The sequence below is a fragment of the Primulina huaijiensis genome, chromosome 3, assembly GCF_012295235.1.
Source record: "Primulina huaijiensis isolate GDHJ02 chromosome 3, ASM1229523v2, whole genome shotgun sequence".
NCBI lineage: Eukaryota > Viridiplantae > Streptophyta > Magnoliopsida > Lamiales > Gesneriaceae > Primulina > Primulina huaijiensis.
The window spans coordinates 649899-677800 of record NC_133308.1 but is presented as its reverse complement, the minus strand read 5'-3'; the positions used below and the strand labels follow the sequence as shown (position 1 = coordinate 677800).

The window sequence follows — 27902 nt, the reverse complement described above, 5'->3', positions numbered from 1 at the left end:
TTTTTAAGAATATGTGTAACAAAAAAATAAACAAGACAATTATTTTGTACTTGAGAATAAAGAATAAGTATGTTAAAATATTTACGATTTGTGTAACTTTATAAACTTTTAATATATTTAATTTATTATAATTATCTTTATATATGCGCATGTTAATAAATTTTTAAAAGTATATTAATATATCAATCAATCACAACACACACATATATATTTTGAATTATAATCAAAATTAAAATACATATTAATTAAAATTTTATAAAATAATTAAATATCAAATGTTTTATAATAATTAATAAAAAACTAATATTTACTTATTAAAAATAATAATTATTATTTTCAATTTATAGACCAATAAAATGTTATAATTATTTTTGTTATGTAGTGTTATAAATTTTTATTAAATTTTTTAATAAATATAATTTTAAATTTCATAAGGTTTTAATACCAAAATTTAAAAAATAAAATGAATAATGCTAATAATTTTGATTTTAAACTATTATTAACAATAAAAAAATATATTTTTAAAAATTTCAAATTAAAAAAAAACATGTGAAGGAGAAAGAATGAATTACTTAGTGTTCGTACTTATATTATGTTTAATAAAAATAAAATTTAATATGTGAGTTTGATATAATTCTCAATTAAATGTTCATTCAAATATTTAGGTTGAATAAAAGATATTTTTTTGACAATTTATATTTTTATGTTAGGTTTGAATTCTCGTAATTAATAAAATTTCATGAAGTCATTAAAACTATATTGATATTTTGAATATCTAAATATTTTTTTAAAGTGTGTAAAAGTGAAATTTGAATATCACATGATTTTTTAAAATTCTACAAAAGTTTATAGGCAAAAACTTGTGTGAGACGGTCTCACATGTTGTATTTTGTGAGACGGATATCTTATTTGGGTCATCCATGAAAAAATAATATTTTTTATGCTAAGAGTATTACTTTTTATTGTAAATATCGGTGGGATTGACCCGTCTCACAGATAAAGGTTCGTGAGATTGTCTCACAAGAGACCTACTCAAGTTTATATTGAATATCACTAAATTTTAATAAATTATATAAAAATCTAAACTAAATATTTATCCACAAAAGCTGTTAAAAACTTTAGAAGGAATCGAATCCAAACATTACAAAATTGATCTAGGTGTCAAACGGGCTAGGTGAACCAGGCTTTTTGCATGATTTTCAGCCCAATGCCACTAATGTACAAGTGTTACTGCAAAGTCCAATCCGAGTAGAAGGAGTGTAGCCCCACCCAATTAATTTGTTTGAATTATGTCGGGCACAAAAATCTGGTTGAATCTTTTTAAAAATTGCATTTTTTTGGAGAAATATAACCCAAATAAGCATTTTTAAATAATAATAATAATAATAATAATAATAATAATAATAATAATAATAATAATAATAAAATTCATATGTTATGCATACACGCACACACGAGGTAGATCGGTTTGATGAATTTATTTTTCAATTTGGAGCCAATCCAACTCCTTCGTATTAAAAATAGATTAACAATAATAATAATAAGATTTGAATAATCTTGTAAATTAAATGTAAATCTATTGTGATTTATTAATTAATCTCATCCTCAATCACTCAATAAAAAGCTCTAATGAAATTTCAACAGTCTTTCGTTTCGACTTCCATTAAAATGACCAAACTATCCATGTGAAATACTTAAGTAGGGGTGATGTGCTCAGATAAATTTGGTAAATTACTTAATATTAGGGAAATATTTTAGGCACATTATTACTTGGATTTAATTTCAGGTAAAATTCACCTACATTTATATACTTTTTCACAGATGACATTAATTAGGTATCGAACTTAATTGCGAGCGAGCTATCTTAAAAGTATCACCATAATAGTTGATCTAATGACCAATATTTTGTCATATTAATACTATCAATATTAATATTACTCATGAGGTCTCGTATCCCGTCACCTTCTTTTTTTCTTTTTGAAATTTCTTAATTTTAATTTTAATTATTGGTAAAATACATGAAACTTCAATTTTAATATAAAAAATTAATATTAGAGGAATCTATATACGTGGTAAATAAATCATCTGAATTATGATTAGTGATAATATTAAAGGTTTCATGTGCTAAAACTGTAAAATCTCAGTTTATGCACGATATATTATTATTATTTTTTTAAAAAAAGTTACTTTTAATAAAATTTTCAATTAAACTTGGCGTAATTCTAAATTGTGCAAAAGTACCCTTTGATGTTGTTAAGCCCAAGTTGCCGATTCTTGGCGATGTTTACTTTGTTGACTTCATACGTATCAAGAAAAGGGCAAAAACTTGTGTGAGACGGTCTCACGGGTCGTATTTGTGAGACAGATCTCTTATTTGGGTCATCCATGAAAAAATATTACTTTTTATGCTAATAGTATTACTTTTTATTGTGAATATGGGTAGGGTTGACCCGTCCCACAGATTAAGATCCGTGACACGATCTCACGTGAGACTCACTCCAAGAAAAGTGGACAACATTGGAGAGGAAAACCTACTCAAAAGGGCAGAAACAAATCTCATTCTTAACATATTTTCTAGTGTTTAAATGGTAAACACCACCATATATAGTCAATGAAGCCCAAAAAAAAATTCTGGTTTTAAGCGAAAAATATAATGACAAAAACAAAAACTGTAGCAACAACATATATAGGTGTTTGCATGTTTGGTTCAATTGATGTTGTCTCTAATAATCTACAGTGCTAGCAACTTTTATATTCAGCCGAACATGCTTCTCATGTTATGTGAGAAATTTGAACGCACATTTTGGTTGATATTATTCAGATCGCAAAATGTTTTACATTATCATCCGTTAAAGATACCATCTCATCATAACAACAGTTGAATTTCAAGCACGCCACCGCTAAGTTGCAATGAAAAGTGGCTGCAAAGCCTAAACTTGGATCTAAAGTGATCAAAAGTAGCAAGCAACGGCAAAACTGGGTAAATATGATCGTTATGAACCACCAAAAACCTGAAAGAAGTGCACAGCAGATCTTAAAATAACCATAGCTTGATTTCATGAGGGGGCATAAATCTGACAGAGATACTTACTCCTGCTAGGATATCTTTAGACAACTCCTTGGTCTCTCCAGTTTCAGTAACAACTGGTTTTTTCTGAGGGAAGTTGCGTTTCACTTTAGGTATCATTTGGACTTTATGTTTCTGCATCAGCAAACAATAAAGTAAGAAGTAGTTAATTCGAATAAGAAAACTCAATTTGTGTTCCGTTAAGATGATGGAATATTACACATGATACATCACTCAATCAACATAAAGTTAGATCATATATTGGAGCCCAAATACAAATTTACAACTAAATTCACCTTTTTTAGTCGTTCTTCAATTTTACTTAAGGTATTAGCCCGGTCGACTTTTGATAGGTAAAAGTCCCGCTCTCTTTTAGCAGCGGAGAGTTCCAATGCTATTTTCTGCTCTCGAGTCGCATTCTTGATTGCTGCAAACATTTGAGTTGTCTTAGCTCACTTCATGTCAAACGTACAGACTGTAACACGTCAGAAAATATGGAACAACCTAATTCGAGTACCTATCTCTTCGGTAAGATCATCCCACTTGAATTTGCTTAAGTATTTGATATTCCAAATGTCATAATAGAAGGATGACATTTTCCTGCCACCTGAACCAGAATGTATAAAGTGTCAAACACTAAAGTGATAATCATAATACAAGATATTTAACAAAATCCATCAAATTTGATGATCAGGGGATGATTTCATGTAAAAAATCAAGTATCGCTACAACTGTGATGGTGCAGTATCCCATTCTCAACCAGATATCATAGAATTGAGAAAGATCAAGTTTAAAAGCTATGTAGCACGGATAATCCTAATTTTTTTAAGTATCGGACACGGATACGACACGTCGATACACGTGTCAAATACGGAAAATTCCATGTCGCCGACTATTTGTAAGTTTGACCAATCGGATACGTCTTGAACATGGCGAGGATAAGTCATGGACATGACCTGGATACGTTTTCCGGATATGTTTAGGAAAAATTGCAAATAATAAAAAGTTTTAGGGGTTAAATCATCACCCCTCTCTTACCCATTGAAGTTCACTGACGCAGTTTGCTCACTTCAACATTGTTCCTTATTGCTTTCTATCTCTAAAATTTTTAATTTTTAATACTAAAATATATAAATAAATATATATAATATTTAAATATATTTTAATAATTATCGTATGTCAGTCGTATCGTGTCTTATATTTTCAAAAAAATTCATATCGCCATATCCGTATCGTAATCGATACAATACCCGTATCTATGCAACATAGTTTAAAAGAGATACAAACAAACTATTCTGTTCAACATACCAATTTGTTTGCCATTTAACATTTTTGCTATTCTCTTCGCAACACCTTTCTCAGTGAACTCAACCCACCTGCATCAAGAAAAGGCATATCAATTTTACCGGTTTCATTGGCTACGTGTCAAAAGGAGAAATGAAGAGCAGAAAATGAAACAAAAAACAAAAAGCAAAGAGCATCCTCTTTGAGATTGAATTTTGAACACTAAAAATTCAATCACAAGCAAGTCCAAAGTAACTAATAGCACTTATTTGTAACAGTCAATGTTACTAGCAAGGATGATGAAGATACAAGGGCGGACTACACAGACATTTGATGCATTAAACATACCCTTCTGAGAATTCTTGTCCTCGGAATCCACCAGACTTTTTACGACGAACTTGTGCAGCAGGATCTTCAAATAAAGATTAGCTAATACGTAGCACTATCAGTCTGGTTAAAGAAAAATTAGAAGACCTTTCTATAATTCTATGTGTATAAAGCACACCGAGCTTGACAAGCATAGCATTTTATTATCTGAAAAATACTCCATTTGATATAAAATGTTATCGTTACAAAAGTGAACTAAACATCTAGCCCAAAACCTCCCTCTTGAACCAACTAAAAACTCAACCCATTTCATTACCTTCAGGCGAAAGATATATTCTTTGAATTTCTCCATACTCAGAAAGAATCTGGCGAAGCTTCAAAGGGTCCATATGAGGAGGTACTCTACTTAAATAGCAAACTCCTCGCTTGTCAGCTTTTTCAGCTTTCTTCATCAAGCTCTTCTTCCTTTTGTTTTTCTGTCTTTCCTTCTTGATCAATATATTCGAGCTTTTGTCATCCTCAGTTTGACAACTTGTTCCGGCTACCACTGGTGCTTCTGCTGTCATCCTATCCAAATCTAACTAGACTTCTGCAATAAAAATGCTTCAACTTGATCCACACATAGCTAAAAACTGCAAATAAGTAAAAGGTGAATCAAAATCCATGATGACTCCATTAAAGTTCAAGTCATACACTTGTGAAATAGGTTTAAATTACAAATAACGAATTGAGTAAATTGAATGCAATTCGCCAGATTTAAAAACAAACACTTATTTTTTTTAAAAAAAAATATGAAGGTTAAAGAAGTTAAAGCTAACAGATCCAAAAATCTTCATAGAATTCAGTTGACAACACAAGTTTGAATCGAACTATAAATACGCCAACGAAGCTATTATCACAGATTAGAAGGAAAACTGGCAATCGATTAACTACTAAATGTATCAGTATCTACGGCATGTAGTTCCAGTAGCTTGATTACAGAAGGTTGGCGGCTGGTAAGCTGTCACAGCGGCCGAGGTTGAGCGGAAACTTGGGATATGAGAGACTCCGTGAATGAATCCAAGGCCCGTGGCTAGGCTTTTCACTGTTCAAATTGACCTAAAGCCCAACATATTTTATTAAAAAATATGTTTCAAGTAGTTTTTAAATCAAGATCATGTAATAGTATTTGTTTAATTTAATTAAATTTTCACAAAAATAATTATTATAAAAAATTTGTATTATAATTATTTATTTATCAAATATTATTTATTTATAATTTTTATTTTTAAACATTGCTCAATTCTGATTTTTTTTCTTATTCACAATTTATAAATTTAATCATATCTAAAAAAACATAATCTTTTACATTCTTTCTAACTTCCTGACAGGTNCTTTTGTAAATTCATATTTATTTCAAAACAAGACTCATCCTTCTTCCTTGCTCTGACATGCAAATTTGATGGGTTTACTTTGTAGATGATGTTTTATTTCGAAAAGAAAAAGTATTTTATAATATTTTTCCCCATAAATTAAGCATCAATTTAAAAACCGTCGCTAATTGTTTTTTTATTTTAAAAAAATTATTTTATAATTTAATAAAAAATATTTAGTTTTATAAATAATTTATGAAAAAACAATTGAAATAAAATTTAGTTTTTTATGTAAGAACAGTTTAGTTTTGTTGTTACAACGACGTAAAATATTTTTAACCCATAAATCAAAATGATTAAATTAATCTCATCAACCATCAAATTTGCAAATAATATATGAAAAAATAATTGAAATAAAAATTTATTTTATTTTATCACCATCATTTACACATTAATAAAAAAAATAATATATGTAATAATAACTTTAACGTTGACAATTTAATTATATAATATTTTAATAACAAATGAAACATTTAATGTATATTATTTAATTTCTACGTAATATGTAATAAAAACAAATTAAATTATGTATAAATCTTAAAAAAAAACTTACAATATCAACGTAGAAGACGTCGGAGCACTGTACACGCGCCAAAAATTCAGCTGAAAAACGATCGCAACCTGCACTACAAGCTAACAAAACTCATGATTTTAACCAACACTCAGAAATTTATCAAGAACTGAAGCAAAAAAAACGTACCTGAAATCGAAACAAAAATCGTCCAAGAGAGAGGATTTTTATCGCGCCCCGATGTGAGTGAGTGTTGTGGAGAAAAATTGGCTGAAAACGCGAAAATTTATAGACAGTGTGCGACGTTTTTCGAACAACCGTCGCTATTAGTTCAAAACCCGTCGCCGATCTAAATATATAACCGTCGCCGATCTATTAGCGACGGTTTTTATAAAATCGTCGTTAATTATAGCGACGGACTTTTAAACCGGCACTAAATGTAGCGACGGTTTTTTAAAAACCGTCGCTAAACTCAGCGACGGTTGCTGAAAAACCTTCGCTAACACCTATTTTTTTTGTAGTGAATATTTAAATTTATTTAATTGAAAAAAGAAATTTAAAAATAATCTGGCACAAGATATTTTAGTGCAATTGGTTTGTCAACCGTTTCTTGTGGTACATATTAAGGTTTGATCTTTATATATTCTGCACGCGTGTGTGTATAAATATGACCAGACCTTATATATACTTGTTTATAGCGAGTCCTAGAGGTCCAAGCCTAAAATGTTCGTATGTATATATATATATGACCAGACCATATATATACTGGTTTATATCGAGCCCTAGAGGTCCAAGCCTAAAATGTTCGTATGTATATATATATATATATATACGACCAGACCATTTATATATATATACTGGTTTATAGCGAGCCCTAGAGGTCCAAGCCTAAAATGTTCGTGTATATATATATATATATATATATATANATTTTTAACCCATAAATCAAAATGATTAAATTAATCTCATCAACCATCAAATTTGCAAATAATATATGAAAAAATAATTGAAATAAAAATTTATTTTATTTTATCACCATCATTTACACATTAATAAAAAAAATAATATATGTAATAATAACTTTAACGTTGACAATTTAATTATATAATATTTTAATAACAAATGAAACATTTAATGTATATTATTTAATTTCTACGTAATATGTAATAAAAACAAATTAAATTATGTATAAATCTTAAAAAAAAACTTACAATATCAACGTAGAAGACGTCGGAGCACTGTACACGCGCCAAAAATTCAGCTGAAAAACGATCGCAACCTGCACTACAAGCTAACAAAACTCATGATTTTAACCAACACTCAGAAATTTATCAAGAACTGAAGCAAAAAAAACGTACCTGAAATCGAAACAAAAATCGTCCAAGAGAGAGGATTTTTATCGCGCCCCGATGTGAGTGAGTGTTGTGGAGAAAAATTGGCTGAAAACGCGAAAATTTATAGACAGTGTGCGACGTTTTTCGAACAACCGTCGCTATTAGTTCAAAACCCGTCGCCGATCTAAATATATAACCGTCGCCGATCTATTAGCGACGGTTTTTATAAAATCGTCGTTAATTATAGCGACGGACTTTTAAACCGGCACTAAATGTAGCGACGGTTTTTTAAAAACCGTCGCTAAACTCAGCGACGGTTGCTGAAAAACCTTCGCTAACACCTATTTTTTTTGTAGTGAATATTTAAATTTATTTAATTGAAAAAAGAAATTTAAAAATAATCTGGCACAAGATATTTTAGTGCAATTGGTTTGTCAACCGTTTCTTGTGGTACATATTAAGGTTTGATCTTTATATATTCTGCACGCGTGTGTGTATAAATATGACCAGACCTTATATATACTTGTTTATAGCGAGTCCTAGAGGTCCAAGCCTAAAATGTTCGTATGTATATATATATATGACCAGACCATATATATACTGGTTTATATCGAGCCCTAGAGGTCCAAGCCTAAAATGTTCGTATGTATATATATATATATATATACGACCAGACCATTTATATATATATACTGGTTTATAGCGAGCCCTAGAGGTCCAAGCCTAAAATGTTCGTGTATATATATATATATATATATATATATATATATATATATGACCAGACCATATATATACTGGTTTATATCGAGCCCTAGAGGTCCAAGCCTAAAATGTTCGTGTATATATATATATATATATATATATATATATATATGACCAGACCATATATATACTGGTTTATAGCGAGCCCTAAAGGTTCAAGCCTAAAACGTTCGTAACCTTTCCCAAAATCTCTTTGACAGTTGAAAGAACATATATGTATAGTATAAGTGGAGATATTGAATGTTAATATGGCCCAAATATGGTTTAAGTACATAATTAAGCTTCTTTGGGAAAAGCAAATTACGACAAACAATAAAGCTTCTTGTCTTCTATTTCACTTTCATAAATACCCATCATCATAACCTCGGTTTTAAGGGCTTAGAGTATCTTTCATTTGGAGTAATTTTTTTCATTTTCTGACAATATTAAATCATGTGAATCTCTCATATTTTAATATAAGTCGATATCACATGATGTTACTCCAATGACTAAAAAACCTTAATATGAGAAAGATTTGGTCTCTTGTGAGACTGTCTCATAGATTTATATCCGTCGATCCATACTTTAAATGAAAATTAATATTTTTTTAATATATCGGGTTGGATAGAAAATCTATTTCACATAATCGATCTGTGTGACGGTCTCGTACGAAGTTTTGTGTCTAAGAAAAGAGAATTAGCTTTCATGTTAATTTGTTTTTTCTTATATTTACCTTTATAACTTTTTGTGTAAAAATGAACTATTCCAAACCAGTGAATGAAGGGTTGTAGGAGTTGGATGAGAAAAAGAACAAATATATGTTTTGTGTAGCTATTAATTAATTAGGGTCCTACAACAAGTGACAATTCATGTAAGTGCTAACTTTTGGGATTGGTATTCATATAAGAAAACAAAAATAACCAAGTGTAGAAAAGGAAGGAATGCGTTGTTTACAAGCGATAAGTGCAAGTAATTTAAACAAAAAGCTACTTTCCCCAATTTCATAATTTCTTTCTAAAATTTTAAATTATATATATGAAAGCCACCACATATATTCATGAATATATTTTTTTGTAATTGATTGAGAAGCTTGTCCCGTTGCAGAATCTGGAAAATAACATTATTTTTTTGAGATGGGGAGAAGATTTGGTTTCTTGGCACACTCACACCACCCGTGTACGTAACACAAATTACAACATATAACCACCCTTTTCCCACTTTAATTACTTTATATATGCTCATTTGCCTAGGATGCTCGTACGGCTGACCTTTTTTCCCCCAACTGTCTGTGCCTATATTCATTTTTTAACACACAACTTAAAACAATATTCATACGTGTATATGCATGAAAACATGATATTTGTTGTAAGAGGACAAAATCTGGCAAAGATTTATGGATTGTTGGAGCAAATCTGAATTTTCTTTTGTAAAATAAGAAGACCCGAACCTCCCATACTCGCAGGAGGCTTATGCATTACAAAAGTGCCCGTCTACTTTCCAAATTCCTTAACGAGAAAGTTGCATGCATACTTTCCATGCATCGAAGGGGTGGGGTGGGGTGGGATGGGATGGGGTGGTCTTCTTTTTTAATAAAGCATAACTACATGACACTTACATTTGGTGCCCTCCTTCAGAATCTACTTTCAAGTCATATATATGTGTGTGTATATATATTTATTTATTTATTTTGGCTTTGTGGGATATGTATCTCTTCAGGCTATATATTCCTTCTTTCACAACCATTCGTGTCAACGTGAATATGAATTTGTCTTAATTTGTGCCACGTATATTTGGCAAATCCACGGTTTCATGTAAACTTGTTCGGTTTCGGTAAATTGTTTAATTATGTTTGGTTTTCATGTAATATAAATTGGATTTTTTTGTTGGTTTCAATCTTTTTTTGGCTAGAAGTCACTTAAACTAATATTATTTATTTGATACGGGTGTTCATCCTACATAACTTTTGTAGAGATAATAAATCTTATCGCACACATTAAAATAAATCTAAACAAAAACAAATGTAATAAACAAGATCAATTTAAATGTGTATAATATAGCTCGCTATGTGAGTCATATAGGAGATAATCGGTGTAATATTTGGTTGATTTAGAGACTTCAGACGAAAAAGTCCGAAACAAAAAAAAATCCAAATTATTGAATGAAAAATAAATATCGACAAGTTTCAAAAATAAAACCCAAAATATGTCAATTTAAATAACTAAAATTGTAATTTTTCTAGAGTTATATATAAACGGAATTATTTTAAAATTTTGAGTTCATAATTTTAAATTAAATTGTAAGTGTTCATCTTTCGTCCAATTTATATTGACCATGCCAACTTTTGAAGCTTGGAAAATTTCCCCTTTATCGAAAGTTATACATTTTTAGGCAAAAGTAAAATTCCTTCCCATATATCTCAATTGCTTTTAGTTTTTGGACTTTGTCAATTTTATGAGTGTCCACATCAAGTTTCATTCATGGCTGTCAATCATTCAATTTGGTTGCCTTTTTCAATTTTATATGACTATTTTAAGTCAAAAATTTGTGTGAGACGGTCTCACGGATCGTATTTTGTAAGATAGATCTCTTATTTGGGTCATCCATGTAAAAATATTATTTTTTATACTAAGACTATTACTTTTTATTGTGAATATCGATAGAGTTGACACGTCTCACAGATAAAAATTCGTGAGACAGTCTCATAAAAGATTTACTCATATTTTAATTCCAATTGCAACTCTTTGTACAAATACAATGTACACAGCGACCAATATTAATATCATTTTCCCAACCTTCGTCTCAATTACATAAATTTTATTTTTTCAATTGTCATAAATATATAGTCTGGTTTTCACATTTAGTGATTTTTTTTTCCTTTTTTATGAAACTCTTAACTAAGTATTAAAAAATGTACGAATATTTTTGAATGATTTAAATAGAGATAAAATAAAACATCTATTTGTAAACTTTGTTTTTTCAATGATTTTATTAATTTATGTGAAAAGAAATCAAGACTATATTACTATATATTAGGGCGGATAAAGTATTATTATTATAAAAATTTTTTTGAATTAACTAATATTGACCTTATATTTTGATAATCATCATATAAATGATGATAACATTAAAAAGTAAAATGACGAATTAGTTCATTTTTAAAAATTAAAAATAAAGAAATGTTTCTCAAATTCAAACAGTCAAATTTATTACATTTAATTAAAATAAATTAACGTAACAACTTTGAACACCAAGTGGAACATAAAATTTTATGTTGTGTTAATTATACTATGTAAAATACTTGTCATATGGTAATGTCATGAATGACCCAATATCGAATATTGGTAATAATATCATTAAAAGAACGTTCTCTTGTGCTTCTCAACATGCTCAACTCCACATATTCTTGTATTTCAATATCCTTCAAACACTTATGTTATGTTGAATGAATATCTATCTAATCCGATCAATTGCGAATCTTTCGAATGAATTTGATGGAGAAAAAATAAGGTCGAAGATTCGAATTATACTTAGGGAGATTTGATTCATTTTGATCCAAATGCAATTTAAGATCCAAAAATTCCTGTATCACTACCATTTCAACAAGGGATTAAAGTAATGAATAGAATAATAAATAATTAAGGAAATGAAAAGAGGCGAGGCTGAACTAATCACGAGGCCCCATGTGATTTGATTAGGACAGAAATTATAAAAACTAATTGACCCTTAACTACGTCATTATAATACAACTACTGCCATACAATCATACACGATTGATTCATTAGAAAAACACACTCCAAAACATAATTAAAAGCCGCAAAACAAATACTATATCAATCATATAATAATAATAAAGTAATTAAATACATGGTTTGATATTACTGAAAGAGACCGAGCAATGAATCCCCCTGCAGATCCAACATTGATGAACTTGTATTCCACTAGATAATATTCAAAATATTCATGCTAACTTTCATATTCGACAACCAAAGTTTCAAAAACCATTCGACCGATCAAGATTGTCCTGTGTTAATATGCAAAATTTTCAACAATGTATTTCTTCCATAACATAATTTCATTCAAAGGATTAAATTATTTTGTTATTTCGATTCCTGGTTTCATAAATACTGTCTAGGGTATGATTAAATTAAAACCAACAAAAGCCAATACAATAAACTGAATAATAGAGCTATAATATTAGAACATCGCGTACTAAAATGTACCTCTTTCTTTCCGAAAGTTGGGAACAATCTGCCTAAGAGTGAATTAGTAGTGCAGAAGTTCAGGTAAGAAAATTCATTAAAGTTCAGTAGGTCAGAAGCTTGAAAGACGCCTTGTTCGTGAAGCTGGATCAAGAATCATGTTAGCATCTCCAAGCCGAAGCAGAGATCAACTCCTTCCGTTGCCAACATAGGATGAGCGATGACTGTCTCTTCTCTACCTGGAATCCTCTTATGGGGGTCTTCTTTATGAGGCATTCGGCTTGTGATTCCGTGAAATTGCTAAATGTTACTGGGGAGAAGCCGGATGATAGAAACATAGTCCTCCAATGCTGTGTCTTTTCAGGATAAAGAAAACGGCCCGTGACAACTTTTTCGATTCCCGGATGGATAAAAAACCTCTCGATCTTTTGTGTGGCATCCGCATTCATATTAGCTGCATCCAGTGACTCGAGGAGGTAGGAATACGATTGAAGGGCGTGAATCATATGGTTGGCAAATGAAAGATCGGTTCTGTCACATCCTCGGTCCACAGAAACAACAATTCTTGGTGACAATTGTTTCACAAAGTGCAGGACTAAAGGAACCGGTAACTGGTAATTGACAAAGGAACCAACGGGAAGATTCACAGCAACCACTTCACCATCGGATGTGTGCCAACACTGAGACCATGAACCGGAATTCAAAGAATCCATGCTCATAACCTCGAACTCAAATGCTAGATTTATTTCACTAGCAAACTGGACGAGATTTTCCCGAGTGAGTCCGAGCTCTATCTGATCATGAGTCGCGGGTGAGGCAAGTACAGTGATTTTCAAAGAAGGTGTGCCCTCGTTCCTTAGTGCTAGCTCCTGAATGAGAGAGGCCCATTGTCCACCATATCCAATATCAAAATCCACAATATGAATCCTATGGAATCCGTCAAAGGCTTCTAGGAGGGCTTGATTGCAAGTAAAATGCGCAAATTGTACTAGGGGTGAAATCTCAGAGAAGGCCTTATAAGCACCGATCTTGAAAATGAGACTAAATGGGGAAGAAGTGGTGGTACACAGGTCAAGATTGTTGTTAGTTTGGAGGAGCAATTGCAACGCCTCCTTGCAATAAAAAGCAGCCCTATGAAAAGGCTTATCAATGGGAGAGAACTGGTGATTGAGCCGCGCCAATATCTCTTGCGCGAGTACAGGATTCCCTGTCTGGACCAGCTCAGCCGCTTTGTACAGCTGGTCGATTATTGCCTGCTGTTGTTGCTGGAGGCAATGTCCTGGTTCATCCCCACCGTCGATTTTTGGCTTCTGCCCCGAACCGATGGGCCTATGTTGCAGATATTGGGGAAGTAACTGAAGCTGATGAGGAATTGCCTGCTGTCTACTAATGAACAACTCGTGTTGCCCTGTATCCTCATAAGAACCTTTCAATATTTGGCCACGGGGATCCAGGCCACCACAAATAGTCCCTGTGTGGAGCCTTTTCGACTGAGGAGCCACAAAAAGATTCTGCTCTTGGTGTGGTACAAACGTTAGAGGTATGTTAAACGAGGGGTTCTGAGATTGCTGAATTTGGTGCTGGTTCATCATCAGCTGGGGATTGAAAATGGGAGGCTTCATTTCTGCACAAGAATCAAACGTAGTTTGATGATGCAGACCAACGGCTCCAAGATTGTTCGATATTGAAGAAGGATCCACAAGATTTTTAGAGTTTGGAGGAAACTTATAATTACTTGGGACGATTGAAGACAAAACAAAATTTTCGGCATTTGATCTATTACTACTGTTGGGGAAATTTTGAAATGTGGGCATAAAATGTGCGCCAAATTGGTCACCACCAAAGCTTTGATCCACAGCTCCAAACCCCGCACTGAACTCAAACTCCGCCGCAGCTGAACTGCCACCACCGCTAAATTGAAGACCCTTATTCAGATTTTCCATTCCAGTATCCTCCGCATCCCCCATGATCATCCGGAGAATAGACTGTTCTTGAGTCGGAGAAACAGCGACAGACTCCGACAGCACACTCTCCCAATCCTCCATAGAACATTTCTCCGCGTTTACAACACCGCCGCCGCAGGCTATTCCGGTCTCAAGAGACGTCGGAACAGGGAGGAGTTCGGAATCAACTCGTGCGACATTGGAGCTGGTGGCAGTAGTCGAATCTTGCTGCCACTTGGGAGATGGGTTTGTGTCCGAAACCGCCGCCACCTCCGCCGTGTCGGTAGATGGGGCACCGCCGCCACCGCCACAGAAAGAAGAAGACAGGGTTGAGGAAGATGTGGGCCGGCTAGAAATCCTTGCAGAATCCAGGACAGACGTGGGCTCAACAAAACTGCTATCCAAGAAACAATTTTTCTTGAAAAAATCAAAGGAAAGGGTGCCACAATCAGTAAAAAAATCACTTTTCTCCACAACCCGCTCCAAATCTAACACCCCCGGCCCCTCAAAATCAAAGGGTAAGGGCATCCCCCTCATTTACGAACCAAATCAAACACCCAATATCCACCACTTTCTTCAATTCCTCCAGGTTTTACGACAAAAAAGTATTAAAACTACCCACCAACAAACCACAGAGTCGAAAATTTTCAAGAAAAAATCCAATCTTTACAGCAAAACCACAACTACTCATATCCCCAAATCCCGGAAACTCAACAATACATACAAACAAGCATATGCATGCATGTATGTAAATACTCAGTTGTAGTTGCTAGCTATCCTCGGCTAGCTTAAAACTGTTTTTATAATTATCTTTGGGGAAAATCAATCAATAGACTAGATGGGTAGGGGGTCCTGAAGTATTCTTCTTTTAACTTATATATTTTTTCTTCTCCTCTATTGAAGGAGTAGTCTCCCTATCTTGCGTTCTCTGCCATTGATGCGTACAACATAAAAAAGTAGTAAAGTGCGCCCCCTTCCTTCATCTCATCCCTCTCTATTTTCTTCCTTTTTAATTTTTTAATTTTATTATTTATTTTTCACCCTTTTTAGTTAATTAATTTTTAGTTATCTTTCTTGCTGGGGTTTCACAGCTCTACCCAAACCCACCTACGCACAACCTCCCGCGTGTCACGCCAGCTTGGTAATATTCCTTTTTATCATAATATTCAATAAATTATTTGAATTTTAAATATGATTTTACAGATTTATAAATATTAGACGGGTTCATCTTATCTATATCTAAAATAAAAACTAATAATTTTGATAATAAAAATAATATTTTTTATGAGTCAGATATGATTTATGTCTCGTGAAATTGACACATGTAATAATTTGATAAAAATTTCAAATAAATTATATCCACAAATATGATCATTTCAAAAATTAGTAGAAGGCTAGCCTATTTCAGCTGGCTGGGTCAGAAGGCGTGGGCTTTTAATCTTTTTAAATTAAAATAAAAATATACAGTTAATTATTTTTAATGAAATATATTCGAAATAAATAAAACAATTACAAAAATGTAAAATGTTTGCTGCATGTTAAAATAAATGGATTGAAATGCACATACACTGCAAAAACAAAAAGAAAAATGGCTGATAACTAGTATGACTAACAAAAAAAATGGTTAAAGTCTTAGCGTTTGAGTGAGTAGAGTAGACAAATATTTTGCCAATGATCAAAAGTTCGATTTCTCTTACAAATATTTTATCAGGCAAACTTATCGTCCAATGCGGTTTACCTGACTAGACTATTGCGTTAACCTGAGAACTTACTCAATACGCACAAAAAATAACAGAATCAATTGTTATAAATTTTATGCCTGCAAAAAGTGATTTTGCATTCACTAATATTTTTTCACTTGAGAACTGAAAAACTACCGACTTATGTTCATTTTAAATTTGTTTTTTATTTTTTCAATTCATTTCACCAGAAAATATAGAAAAAGTGAGAGAAACACGCGCGGTGAGGGAGAGTAACCCGTTGAGTGGTTTTGGACAGGGACCAACAAAACACTACAGTGGATGGAGAGATGGAGTCCTTTCTTGCCTCCCAAATTGGTTAACGGGCCGGGGTCGATCCAATGGCTCGGATTTTTTCGAGTCAATTTTTTTTTTTTTTTACATGGAGATGGCCTGGGATCACTCATATTGAGTGGGCAGGTTGAAATAAACCCCCAAAATTGTCCTTGCCCTGCAGCTTACTGTCAAGTTGCCTCGATTATCGGTGTCAGGTCAATTCCGTACTTTCAGACATCATCCTTCACTTTGCGGAACCGAATCGGCGACACTAGACGAGGCAGATCAACGTACAGGATCTCGTCAGAGGATGAGGATAGACGGCCATAGATTGATTCTCTGTCTCAATGTAATTGGTTTGGTATGGTCCAGGTCTACGCATAAGAACCCCCCCCCCCCCCCCCCGGGTCCTATTAAAATGGGTAAAAAATACATTATAATTCAAAATTGATTTTACAAAATGCGTAACATATATAAAATATATTAATACGGTTATATTAAATAAAAATCAAAAGATATGTCTCAAATCATTGAAAAAAATGTACGGTTATATTAAATAAAAATCAAAAGATATGTCTCAAATCATTGAAAAAAATGTTTTCGTCGTGGACACACACACACACACAAATATATATATAAAATTTAATATGAATGCAAAAAGACAAGCTTAAATTTAACATAACTTTGATTTAGATATAAGTGCAAGAAATCCTTGTTTAATTAGGACCCATGTGAAAGAACATATTATTATTTTGTATCTTCAATGATGTGGAAAGTGTATGTGATTAAAGTCCTTTATCTATAATTAGCTCCACCATTCATGTATATATATAATAATTTGGTAATACATTCCCTGTATTACACATGCAATACATATATATTAATAAGAGCCATTGAATTCTTCCAAAGAGAAAATTAGAAAAGTTATATATAAAATTTAGATTTTTTTATTAAAAAAAACAAACAAACAAACAAAAACAAGTTCACGATGATTTGATAGAAACTACAAAATCTAATGTGGCTAAAAAGTGTGATCGTTTGGATGTGAATTCTTTTCTCTCATCTCAAGGTACGCACCCTTACAAATCCTAGCTTTAACCAAATACATGTTAACATGTACAAGAAACCTTTTTTTTTTTGCTTCGACACAATTGAACTTGGTTTTGTTCTTTTAGATTCCTCTATCTTGTTATTAGGTGGCAAAAAAGAAAAGTTGCCCAAATGTGTATCCACACCACGACATTTAAACAACTCAATATCATGCCATATACACGTTTTTTTCGAATTATTTATTATCGTAGATTACTTTACGTTATCTCATATCAACATTTGATTATGGGCTTTAATATGTTTCGATCTATGTACGTTTTGCACATAGAAATTGATTTTGTCTTGAAACATAAGATGGTTTGACGTTTCAGTACAATGTCTATGTATCTTAAGTGGTGTTCATATTTGTTTCCAATATCGATGAATTGTCACTCGTATAGCAGAATAACATAATAAGTCACATATTTCTATGATGGTATAATATTGTTCATTTTGAGCCTAAGTTTTTGTGACTTTGTTTTTGGACTTTATCCAAATATATCACACCAAACGAATATAGTTTTTTTTATCTTATTAACTCATGATCTTCATCTTGATCTTCTAATGTAAGACTCTGGTTGTATTCCCAACAATTTTATATTTATGTCTTGTAGTTCACCTCAATCATTTTCATCTAAAAATCATTAAAATATTTGTTTCTCGAAAATAAATAAAATTGTGTAGCTTTGCTGTTGTTTTCGTTTTAAATTATCATTGGTTGTTATAGTGTTTTTTCTCCTTTACTCTGGACCGGGGAAAGGATGGAATTTTAAAATTGACACCTAATCATGTAATATGAAACGAGTTATAGAAAAGATTTTAAAAGACGTGAAACGTGACGAGATATTAGGATCAAGTTTTAAGTTTTATAAGTTTAAAACGTGTTTGATATGTTTCGATGGAATAATGACCCATTAATTTCTTTTGCTTGAAGAGTCTTTTTTTTTTTTTTTTTTTTTTTTTTTTTTTTTTTTTTTTTNTGAAAGGGTTTTAATTTTAAATAAATTGATATAAAATCGAAACAAAAAATCATGTTTAATCGCGAATAACGACGCTTAATGTTGTCAGCCTACTTTTGACCCTTTTTCCCATTGTTTTCCAAATAATAGCTTTTTCATCACATTTCACATTTAATCCCGTGTAATCCCGTTTTTTAGAACATTGGCAATATATAACATGGTTTTTATTAATTTATTCATGTGTTTTATGGGAAAATGGATACAAAACCATTCGAGTTACTTTCAAAAATATTTTCCAGGATTGAATTTAAATTTTTTTAAAAAAAATCTCAGTAAATTTTATAATTTTACAAAATTTTCGTTAGTTTTTGGCCCATGGATTGAAGCCATCAAGATGTTCATTTTGGTGATTGGCATGAAGTAAATTCATGTTAGATTTTTTGTGATGAACGCCCATAATGCATTATCTTGCCCATTAATTCGTTTTCCAACAGGATTATGTACAAAAATTTAAATAGAATAATAATGATTATTCTTAAAATAACATTATTATATAGACAAAAATTTGTGTGAGACGGTCTCACGGGTCGTATTTCGTGAGAATGATCTTTATTTGGGTTATCCATGAAAAAGTATGTACTTTTTATGCTAAGAATATTACTTTTTATTGTGAATATGGGTAGGATTGACCCGTCTCACATATTAAGATCCATGAGACGGTATCACATGAGACTCACTCTATTATATATATATATATATATATATATATATATATNNNATTATACACACACACATACGTACAAACATATCATTTATTTGTGAATTTTTTTATGATAATTTTTTTGTTTTAAATTCTTTTTTATAAATAATACTATTTTTTATCTACTTATTTCACATACACGTTCCTAAACATTCATCCATTTGTATACGCATTTATGATTTATTAATGGACAGATATACATACACCTAACCTATAGTCTCTACCATTAATATCAAGTCGGAAGTGAGTTGCATCTATTATATTATATTTATATTAAACAAAAAGTGTGAAAAATGACAAACAAAATAAAAAGTACATAAAAAAAATAAAATAATTATTAAATATATTAATTGACATCAAATCTGAAGAAAAAAAAACATGTAAATAAGATATAATGATTTGATTGTTGAATTTAATCAGACAAAAAAAATAAGAAAAATAAAAAAATTTAAAAGATGTTGAATGATTCAAAAAATAAAACAAAAAAAATACTAAAAAAAGTAAACTATGATTGTTCGAAATAATAAATAAATTGTGAAATAAAATTTACGATGGATAATTTATGAAAAAATTATATATCTATATTAATTAAAAAATTTATGACTAATATTTATAATAAACAAAGTTCGTTAATCGTTGACAACGTGTTAAATATGTACGGTAAAAAAAACAAATACAATGAACTTGGGTCAAAATCCGCACCCAATTACACTAAACAAATTCCATATGGAGGTGGCAGTGATTGGAGCCGGTGTCTCTGGCCTGGCCACCGCCCGAGCACTCAAAAGTTCCGGCCACCGCATTGTGGTCTTCGAAAAGCTGAACCAACTCGGCGGCACATGGTCGTTCGATCCCCGAGTGGAATCCGATCCATTAGGCCTCGACCCCACCAGAGAAATTGTACATGGCAGCCTATATAAGTCACTCTGCACCAATCTTCCCAGGCAACTCATGGGATTTTCGGACTACCCATTTCCCGAGAGCAAAAATGGGAGTTCGGGAGATAATTTTCCGGGTCATGAAGAGGTGCTCAAGTTCTTGAACGACTTCGCTGCGGAGTTCGGACTCGTTGAGCTGATTAGGTTTGATTGTGAAGTTGTCAGGGTCGAGCGGGTCGATTCGAGGAATGATGTGTGGCTAATCGAGTCGATATGTAGCAATCAGAAATCGGAAGAGATTTTTGATGCGGTCGTTGTTTGTAATGGTCATCATACCCAACCAAGAGTGGCCACTCTACCAGGTTCGTACTAACTAATCGGTGTAAATATATTCATCACATCATAAACTCAAGTTCTGAAGAGACTGGATGAGAAACAAGAAAGTTTCCTTAAAATATATGGTCACACACACACACACACACTCTCTCTCTCTCTCTCTCTCTCTCTCTCTCTCTCTCCCAGATTGTGCAGTGATATGATTTTTTTGGTTGACTTCGAAATTGCAAGGCATAGAAAAATGGCCAGGGAAACAGATGCACAGTCACAATTATCGAGTTCCCGAGCCATTTGAGGATCAGGTGATCGAGGGCCAATATTTGCCTATAATTTACAATCATATTTAAACATATCTGGAAGATGAATATAACAAGATTCTATATTTGGAGTTGAAGATTGTTGTGGTTATTGGAGAAGGACCTAGTGCATTAGACATTTCTAGAGACATATGTGATGTTGCCAGAGAAGTTCATCTTTCATCAAGATCTCCCAATGTTAAAGTTTCCAAGTTAGTTTCTGGGAATAATATGTGGCAGCATTCAAAGGTGATATTTTATAAATTGCACTCACTCCATCCCTTTGTGATTTTAAACATATACGTAATTATATTCTCTGGGGATTTAAAATTTAGATTGATTATGTAAATGAAAATGGAGAAGTTGCATTTCAAGACGGGGCTTTGGTTCAGGCAGATATCATCCTCCACTGTACGGGGTACGTATATATATTGTCCCAATATTAGTTTCTTACATGGTGTTTGTGTGATTTTTTAATGAACTTTTTTGGACAATATAATATATATTATTTGAAAAAAACAGGTACAACTATAGTTTCCCATTCTTGAAAACGGATGGGATTGTAAATATGGAACATAATCGTGTTGGACCCCTTTACAAGCATATATTTCCTCCGAAGCTTGCTCCTAACCTCTCCTTCGTTGGACTTCCCTATCAGGTGAAATATCCGAGGCCTAATTACTTCTCTTCTGTACGTACTATATTTGGTTGTCTCAATCTCACATAATATGTCTAAGAAATAAATTGTTTGCTTTAGATCAATTTAAAACAAGACCAATATTTGAGCTAAATTCATTCCTTTCTTTCTAAAAAATCTTGCAGACAGTAGTGTTTCTGCTTATTGACTTACAAGCAAAGTGGGTTACCCATATTTTATCGGGTTCAGGACTTCTACCATCGAAGGAGGAGATGGTGGCCGAGGTCAAAGAGCACTACAGGCAGATGGAGGCCAAAGGGATACCGCAACACCACACGCATTGCCTCCATCTTAAGGTAAAAGAGTAATCTTCACACTGTTATTGGATCTTTCACTCACACTATATACTTCCATATCGAGTTGCTCATGATTCTAACTAGTTTCGGATCCGTTTGCACAATGATCAAGAGCATGCAAGTTATACAGATATTAACTTGTTCGCTAGGGATTAAAATGAAGTGCCTCATATCTCATGGCATACACTTACTGTTTTTGCAGTTTGAGTACCTTGATTGGCTAGTTAATCAAGTGGGATTGGAAGGAGTGTCTGAAAGGGTCAAAATAAGCAGCAGTAGCTACTTCAAATTTGCCGCTGATAATGGTTTATGGAAGGCCAAAGACTGGAAACCTGGCAATGACATCGAAGAATCTCTCAGTGTTGATTAATTTGCTTCTACTCATGAATGTAATTGTTGTTGCATATACGAACATATAGTGTTCGGATTAATATACCAACAAAACGGATTACTATTTGTTCATTTGGTTCATGGAAAGGTAATCAAGGAATCGAACAAATAAACACCAAGAAAACGGAATACTATTCCAAATAAAAACTGAACTTTGACAAATTGAAACTATTTTTTATGAAGATCGATCACAAGTTTTAATTGTTAAATTCCTTAATCTACATCTATTGGCACATCCTTTAGAACTAAAAGGTTAAACAAACCACTTATTTTAAATTTTGGCTACGATGATACATCTGCTATATGAATTCGATGTTCATCATGGATTTGTGCAACATATCTCACAATAAAGAGAGCATCACCATATATATAGCAACCAAAAGCATCAGTTCTTTATTGCTAAAGTCGGAAGAGGTGAAGTAAATTTAACTTCCACCACCACTAAAAGCAAGCTACAATCTGAATTCTCAAATATCAATGTCCAAAATTTGATAGGAAAAAATTCCACAGTCGGAAAAAATCCCAAGCCTCTAGATTTAAATTTTCGTTGAATATTCACGCCGTCGCGCAAATGGACCAGCATCCGAACAAAGAACGACCCCACATTCTTACACTGGCTCTTATTTCTTCATGAAGTATCCCAACAAAATACCAAGCAAGAGACAGAACAGCACTACAATGGTTGAAACACGAGCACCTTGGCCATGTCTGGTTTGTTTTCTCAACAAGTCCTGGCCAAAGAAGTAGAGTAAGGCTAAACTTAAAGAAAAACTAATGAATTGCTTAATGTATCACTGATTCACTGTGCGTGAAGAAACTTTTAACAGATTTAAAACAGAAAAGACTATCAAGTTTTCCGTTGAATTAAAATATTTGTTGCATTAAAAATGTTTGTGCCATATGTTCCACGAACCCAAATAATACAATTAAAAAGCTACCCAAATAAAGGAAAACTATCAGGCTTATCATGCTCACCCACTAACCGATAAGAAATAGAGAGATCCACAATCTCACCTTAAATTCCAAAAATGACATTTGCATCCAACATGAAGTGTAAAACACAGGTTTCTGGAGTGTTCTAAAAAATAGAGTGGCAATATGATAGAGATATTAAAAGGAACTATATTCGCTTCCTTATTTACATATAATCTGTCAGTCTATGCATCAAATTAAAATGTCATATTGTAGTTGTATCCTTGATTAAGTTCATATTTACAATCTAATTAGCACAATTACAATCAATGCAAGACCCTTCGCCCAAGTTTGTTTGAGCTGACAGTTTCAACTTCAAAGATCCACAGCATGCACACTACTTTCACTCGCATTTATTGCTTATGAAATCACTTTCTTCACCCCAATTCCAAAAGATACACTAATATTTTTCCTTCGTCAACGTAGATCATATATAAGCATAAATGTAAATGAATTCACAAGCTTGGGCCTTTGTTTAATACAACTCAATAATTATACTCGGACCAAATGAATCGAGCTTGAATCCAAACTCTAAGTCAAACCAAACTCAAGCCTAAAGTATTTCATTTTCAAGCTCAAGCCTGCTACATGATTGAAACTTACACAGGCATGTTCAGTCAGTGTACTTGGTGAAAAGATTATGGGGATTAGAAGATTAGAATTACGGATATTAAAAACACCCCTTCGATAAACATACCACCCTGGTAATATGCAAATGCCACATGCTTGAATCCACGACATGTTTTAAATAACTGGTTGGAATATCAATGGATATAAAAAAAAGTATTAATAACAAAATATTTTGCTAAAAAAAAATTATGGCATCATCTCCCTATTTCCTTTAAATCTCATCTTTTCAACCCGAACAATGTTAAAATGCAAGGGCACATTCTCACGGTTAAATAAAGTGCACACCGAAATTTATATTGTAATGCCAAAAAATTTTCAATAGGGGTTGAATCACTAGGTAAAATATCAACAGACGCCAAATAATTGTTTTGAATTAAGCTATAAACGTGTTACCAATTCCTCTTGGAGCTTTTTATTTTGTTGAATAGCCGAATCTTTCTCCTCCTTCAATTTGGAGACAGCAGACCATTCCTGAAATACATATTTTATTATGAGTTAGATATAAAAAATCATCACTAATTTCACCTGTAAATAACCTTTCAAACATGCTGAATTAATTAGCTTCATCTTTTACCTTTTCATAATCTGTTTCATTTAGTCAGACAATTACATGCATCTGGATGAGTTTTGTGTAATTATGGACTTATCATTGTCGTGTGCTTTTCACCTATTCTGTAGGTCCTTGAGATGGATTTTATGAGAACAAAACTTGTATATTTGTGCTTTTTTTTTTTACCAAATTTATCAAAATCAAGCAATTGTGTCTCAGACAAATTGCCCATTAACAAAAAAATCAACTTGTCAGTTGTCAAGCATTAGGCATACAAGAGAATCAGGTGGATCGAACAAAAAAGCAAGTTCTGAGCACGGGATGATTACAGGACATGTCCGTTGCCAACACATGAGGGACTAAAGCGCTGAGTGCAACTAAAGGTCCACTACATCCTGGAGATACTCTACATCATTGGACAAGCTAAAATTAGTGTGTTAACAATCATTTCAAAAGCATTAAACTAAGCAAAGAACCTAATTCACCCTTTTGATTATCTAACACTTCAGTACAAACAATGCAGTTTAAAATTGAAATTGTTCGATACAAGCTCAAATCCCTCCTTAAATCATTATGCATTTCTTAGATTGACTCTTGATGAGTTTATATTAGGTTTCCAGACCTCCTTTAAGATGGGTAATACCAAATGTTTATGGGAAAAACAAATCACAAAATGTGGGGCCTATGACAAATCGAATTTTTGTTAATATTTTCCGCTCTTAGGTGTGGTGTAATGGCGAATAACTTGATGCTTCTAGTGCATCTTATTATATCATTAATTGTACACAAACTTATATCTCGGGAACAGCACAAGAAGAAAGGCCCTTCAATGTTTATAATAGATATATTTCCCATAACATAAAATCTAGCACCCTCAGTCCCTCACAGACATCATAAGTTGAGAGCAGAAACCAGCAGATATATTTTCAAACATATTACGATGTAACGATATTTTGGGGAAAATAACAAAGATAAGCCACCTCAGAAGAACAATTTCCCATTGATTGTTTCAACGATCTTGCAACCTGAAATTTAGTGACTAAAATAAACAATTTGACCATAGCTGAGGCAGGAAAATACTAAGAAACATTTTAAGCACACTTACAGCCTCAGGCAATAAAGACTTTCTGATCTCCTCCTCAGCAGAAGATTTAGGAGAATTCCCCTCTTCGTCTCCTTCAGGTACTGGGGAGGGAGGATTAGCAGGGATATAAACAACCCTCAATTTAAACTCATGAACAACCTTCCCATCCTCCCTGTTGAACTGATAAAAAATTGACAGGAGTAAAAATCATAGAACGTTGTTTTAATTAACATCAGTTATATAACCCAACTCAACCCACCATTTCTTGAGTGACATCCTTGCTCGTTGAACCATTAGGAGCAACAGCACTTTGCACCAGAAACTTATCCCGACATTGCATGTCTGGGGGCGACTCTTTTTGCGCTTGCATAGTAACTAACAGACAAAAGAAACAAGAACAAATATTTTTTTTAAAAAAAAAAAACAAGACATACAACATTCAAAAGGAAAAAACGTAACAACCAGCAATATCTTCAGAAAGATCCGAGGGTTTTCACCTGTGACATTGCACACAGAATTGGGCAAAACTATACCAGCATTCGGGCGAACCGAGTATTTCTTGGGATTGGTCGTTTTGACCTTTTAATTAAAAAAATACAGTTATCGATCGTAAAGTAACATATGCCAAATATCTTATAAAAGGATAAAACAGGTCTTGCCGTTCTGAAACTAAAATGAGAATTACCTTAAATGCAATAAACTGATCGGTCTTATTGGCCAACTGCAAAGAACATGAGCTCTGCTTCCTCAATTCAACTTTATTCACAAGCCCACATCAAAACAATCAAAACACACGAAATATCATCTTCAAAATTAAATTAGAAATAAAAAAAATAAACTTTTTATATCCATTCCAATAAAATTGGGTAATGATTCCATATAATTGAAAACGAATAACACCAAGAGCATTAAAACGCATCTCTGAAAGCTAACAAAAATTTCACACAAAGCGAGCATCATTCCAATTCATGGTTCATTGGTTTGATTGAAAAACAAACAAAAAAAATCCAGTAATTTACTTACATGGGAACTTCAATTCTGAAGGTTGAATATTGATAAAATCCCCCATACTCATGTTTCTAAATCTTTGTTTGTATCAAGCAATTAGGTATATATTGAACAAAAATTTTCGCAAATTGATGGAACGAAATGGGAAAACAATCAAAATGAATACTGCAAAATTATTTCTGTGTCTGGTTTTGTTTGGACCACGAGGGAATGAAGAGTACGAGTTTTTCTAATCAGTACATATGGATTATATCACCCAATCCTCAACCCTTTTTTTAAAAAAATATTACAAATGTTATTTTCTAAAGAATTTGATTAATCGTTATTTTTCCTCAATAAGCAACGAGATTATCACAAAAACTCCTACTCAAAGTTAAATCATTTCAATTTTTGATGATATATATATATACTAGGTATGATCACCTCAAGAAATTGAGTTGTTTACCCAGACATGCAGTGCAGCGTATTACTTTTTTTTTTTCAAGCAATGAAACATGCGTCTACATTTGTATATGTATTTTTTAAAACTTTATTTATTGTTAAATGCATAAAAATAATTAAATCTGAACCAAAATTCCTTTTAATTTAATTGACATAGTTGACAACATATATGGCTAGTTTTAAAGGTATTAATCAAAATTAATCTGTTCAAGTACACATGTTAAAGAAATAAAAAAATGGGAAACAAATTCTATCAATGTTAAGTCGGAAGAAAAAGTCATTATCGTAATAAAAAAATGAAATGAAATGAATTTATAATTTTTTAAAAATTAGTAATGCAATTAAATTTTGTAATTAAATCTGAACCAAGTTCTTCCTCACAGAAAGATATCTACGCCATCGGTAGGCGTGAAAATAAGTGATTGACATAAAAGAATTTAAACTCTAACTTGCTAGACCTTTAGGCCTAAAATATAAATCTATATGTCAATTAGCAAGTGCATATGCAGATCATGACTTAAGCTAGAGATGTTTATAATATTATATTATATATAAGAGTTGTGGTGTAGAGAATATTTCTGACAAAGCAAAGAATGTTGAGGCTCAGGCTTAGGGGTGTCAAAATAAGAAACGACTCATCAACTCGAAAAAAATCAGGTTTAGTGTTGGGGTTTTTTGGGCTC

The 27902-nt window shown here is 32.4% G+C and overlaps 4 protein-coding genes across 6 annotated transcripts; 1 reads left to right on the top strand and 3 right to left on the bottom strand.

Moving 5' to 3' along the window:
* Positions 1–2758: 2758 nt before the first annotated feature.
* On the bottom strand, positions 2759–6849 carry LOC140972786 (pre-rRNA-processing protein ESF2-like). 2 transcript variants are annotated; one of them, XM_073435204.1, is made up of 8 exons: positions 6791–6849; positions 4995–5310; positions 4700–4763; positions 4376–4443; positions 3585–3674; positions 3364–3494; positions 3092–3202; positions 2759–3011 (listed from the first exon to the last, which is right to left on the bottom strand). In XM_073435204.1, exons 2-8 carry the CDS (start codon positions 5242–5244, stop codon positions 2994–2996), a joined length of 732 nt encoding a protein of 243 aa, XP_073291305.1. In that variant the 5' UTR covers positions 5245–5310; positions 6791–6849; the 3' UTR covers positions 2759–2993. The 2 variants fall into 2 exon arrangements, with proteins under 2 accessions (XP_073291305.1, XP_073291307.1); XM_073435206.1 differs by lacking the exon at positions 6791–6849 and having other exon boundaries at positions 4995–5513.
* Positions 6850–12845: 5996 nt separating this feature from the next.
* Positions 12846–15792, bottom strand: LOC140972785 (scarecrow-like protein 22). Its single transcript, XM_073435203.1, has 2 exons — positions 14611–15792; positions 12846–14499 (listed from the first exon to the last, which is right to left on the bottom strand). The coding sequence occupies exons 1-2, from the start codon at positions 15353–15355 to the stop codon at positions 13037–13039; spliced, it is 2208 nt and encodes a 735-aa protein (XP_073291304.1). The 5' UTR covers positions 15356–15792; the 3' UTR covers positions 12846–13036.
* Positions 15793–20309: 4517 nt separating this feature from the next.
* LOC140972784 (flavin-containing monooxygenase FMO GS-OX5-like) lies at positions 20310–22606 on the top strand. Of its 2 annotated transcripts, none has more exons than XM_073435201.1 (7): positions 20310–20881; positions 21087–21157; positions 21251–21400; positions 21487–21569; positions 21674–21809; positions 21974–22144; positions 22347–22606. In XM_073435201.1, exons 1-7 carry the CDS (start codon positions 20320–20322, stop codon positions 22512–22514), a joined length of 1341 nt encoding a protein of 446 aa, XP_073291302.1. In that variant the 5' UTR covers positions 20310–20319; the 3' UTR covers positions 22515–22606. The 2 variants fall into 2 exon arrangements, with proteins under 2 accessions (XP_073291302.1, XP_073291303.1); XM_073435202.1 differs by having other exon boundaries at positions 20316–20881; positions 22038–22144.
* A 296-nt stretch (positions 22607–22902) lies between these two features.
* LOC140972782 (vesicle-associated protein 1-3-like) lies at positions 22903–27119 on the bottom strand. Its single transcript, XM_073435200.1, has 8 exons — positions 26794–27119; positions 26456–26526; positions 26268–26349; positions 26030–26145; positions 25792–25950; positions 25667–25711; positions 24530–24607; positions 22903–23265 (listed from the first exon to the last, which is right to left on the bottom strand). Exons 1-8 carry the CDS (start codon positions 26843–26845, stop codon positions 23155–23157), a joined length of 714 nt encoding a protein of 237 aa, XP_073291301.1. The 5' UTR covers positions 26846–27119; the 3' UTR covers positions 22903–23154.
* Between the last annotated feature and the right edge of the window lie 783 nt (positions 27120–27902).

Excerpts from the sequence above, each read along its gene's own strand:
- LOC140972786 (XM_073435204.1), bottom strand. The coding sequence starts at position 5,244 with ATGACAGCAGAAGCACCAGTGGTAGCCGGAACAAGTTGTCAAACTGAG. Across the intron at positions 4,764-4,994 it reads AATATATCTTTCGCCTGAAG|ATCCTGCTGCACAAGTTCGT; the intron begins GTAATGAAATGG and ends CTTTATTTGAAG. Across the intron at positions 3,203-3,363 it reads TTGAAGAACGACTAAAAAAG|AAACATAAAGTCCAAATGAT; the intron begins GTGAATTTAGTT and ends TTGCTGATGCAG.
- LOC140972785 (XM_073435203.1), bottom strand. The coding sequence starts at position 15,355 with ATGAGGGGGATGCCCTTACCCTTTGATTTTGAGGGGCCGGGGGTGTTA. Across the intron at positions 14,500-14,610 it reads TTTGTCTTCAATCGTCCCAA|AAATGAAGCCTCCCATTTTC; the intron begins GTAATTATAAGT and ends ATTCTTGTGCAG.
- LOC140972784 (XM_073435201.1), top strand. The coding sequence starts at position 20,320 with ATGAACTTGGGTCAAAATCCGCACCCAATTACACTAAACAAATTCCAT. Across the intron at positions 20,882-21,086 it reads AAGAGTGGCCACTCTACCAG|GCATAGAAAAATGGCCAGGG; the intron begins GTTCGTACTAAC and ends CGAAATTGCAAG. Across the intron at positions 21,570-21,673 it reads ATCATCCTCCACTGTACGGG|GTACAACTATAGTTTCCCAT; the intron begins GTACGTATATAT and ends TGAAAAAAACAG.
- LOC140972782 (XM_073435200.1), bottom strand. The coding sequence starts at position 26,845 with ATGAGTATGGGGGATTTTATCAATATTCAACCTTCAGAATTGAAGTTC. Across the intron at positions 26,146-26,267 it reads TTCTGTGTGCAATGTCACAG|TTACTATGCAAGCGCAAAAA; the intron begins GTGAAAACCCTC and ends TTTGTCTGTTAG. Across the intron at positions 24,608-25,666 it reads TGGGAAATTGTTCTTCTGAG|GAATGGTCTGCTGTCTCCAA; the intron begins GTGGCTTATCTT and ends TATGTATTTCAG.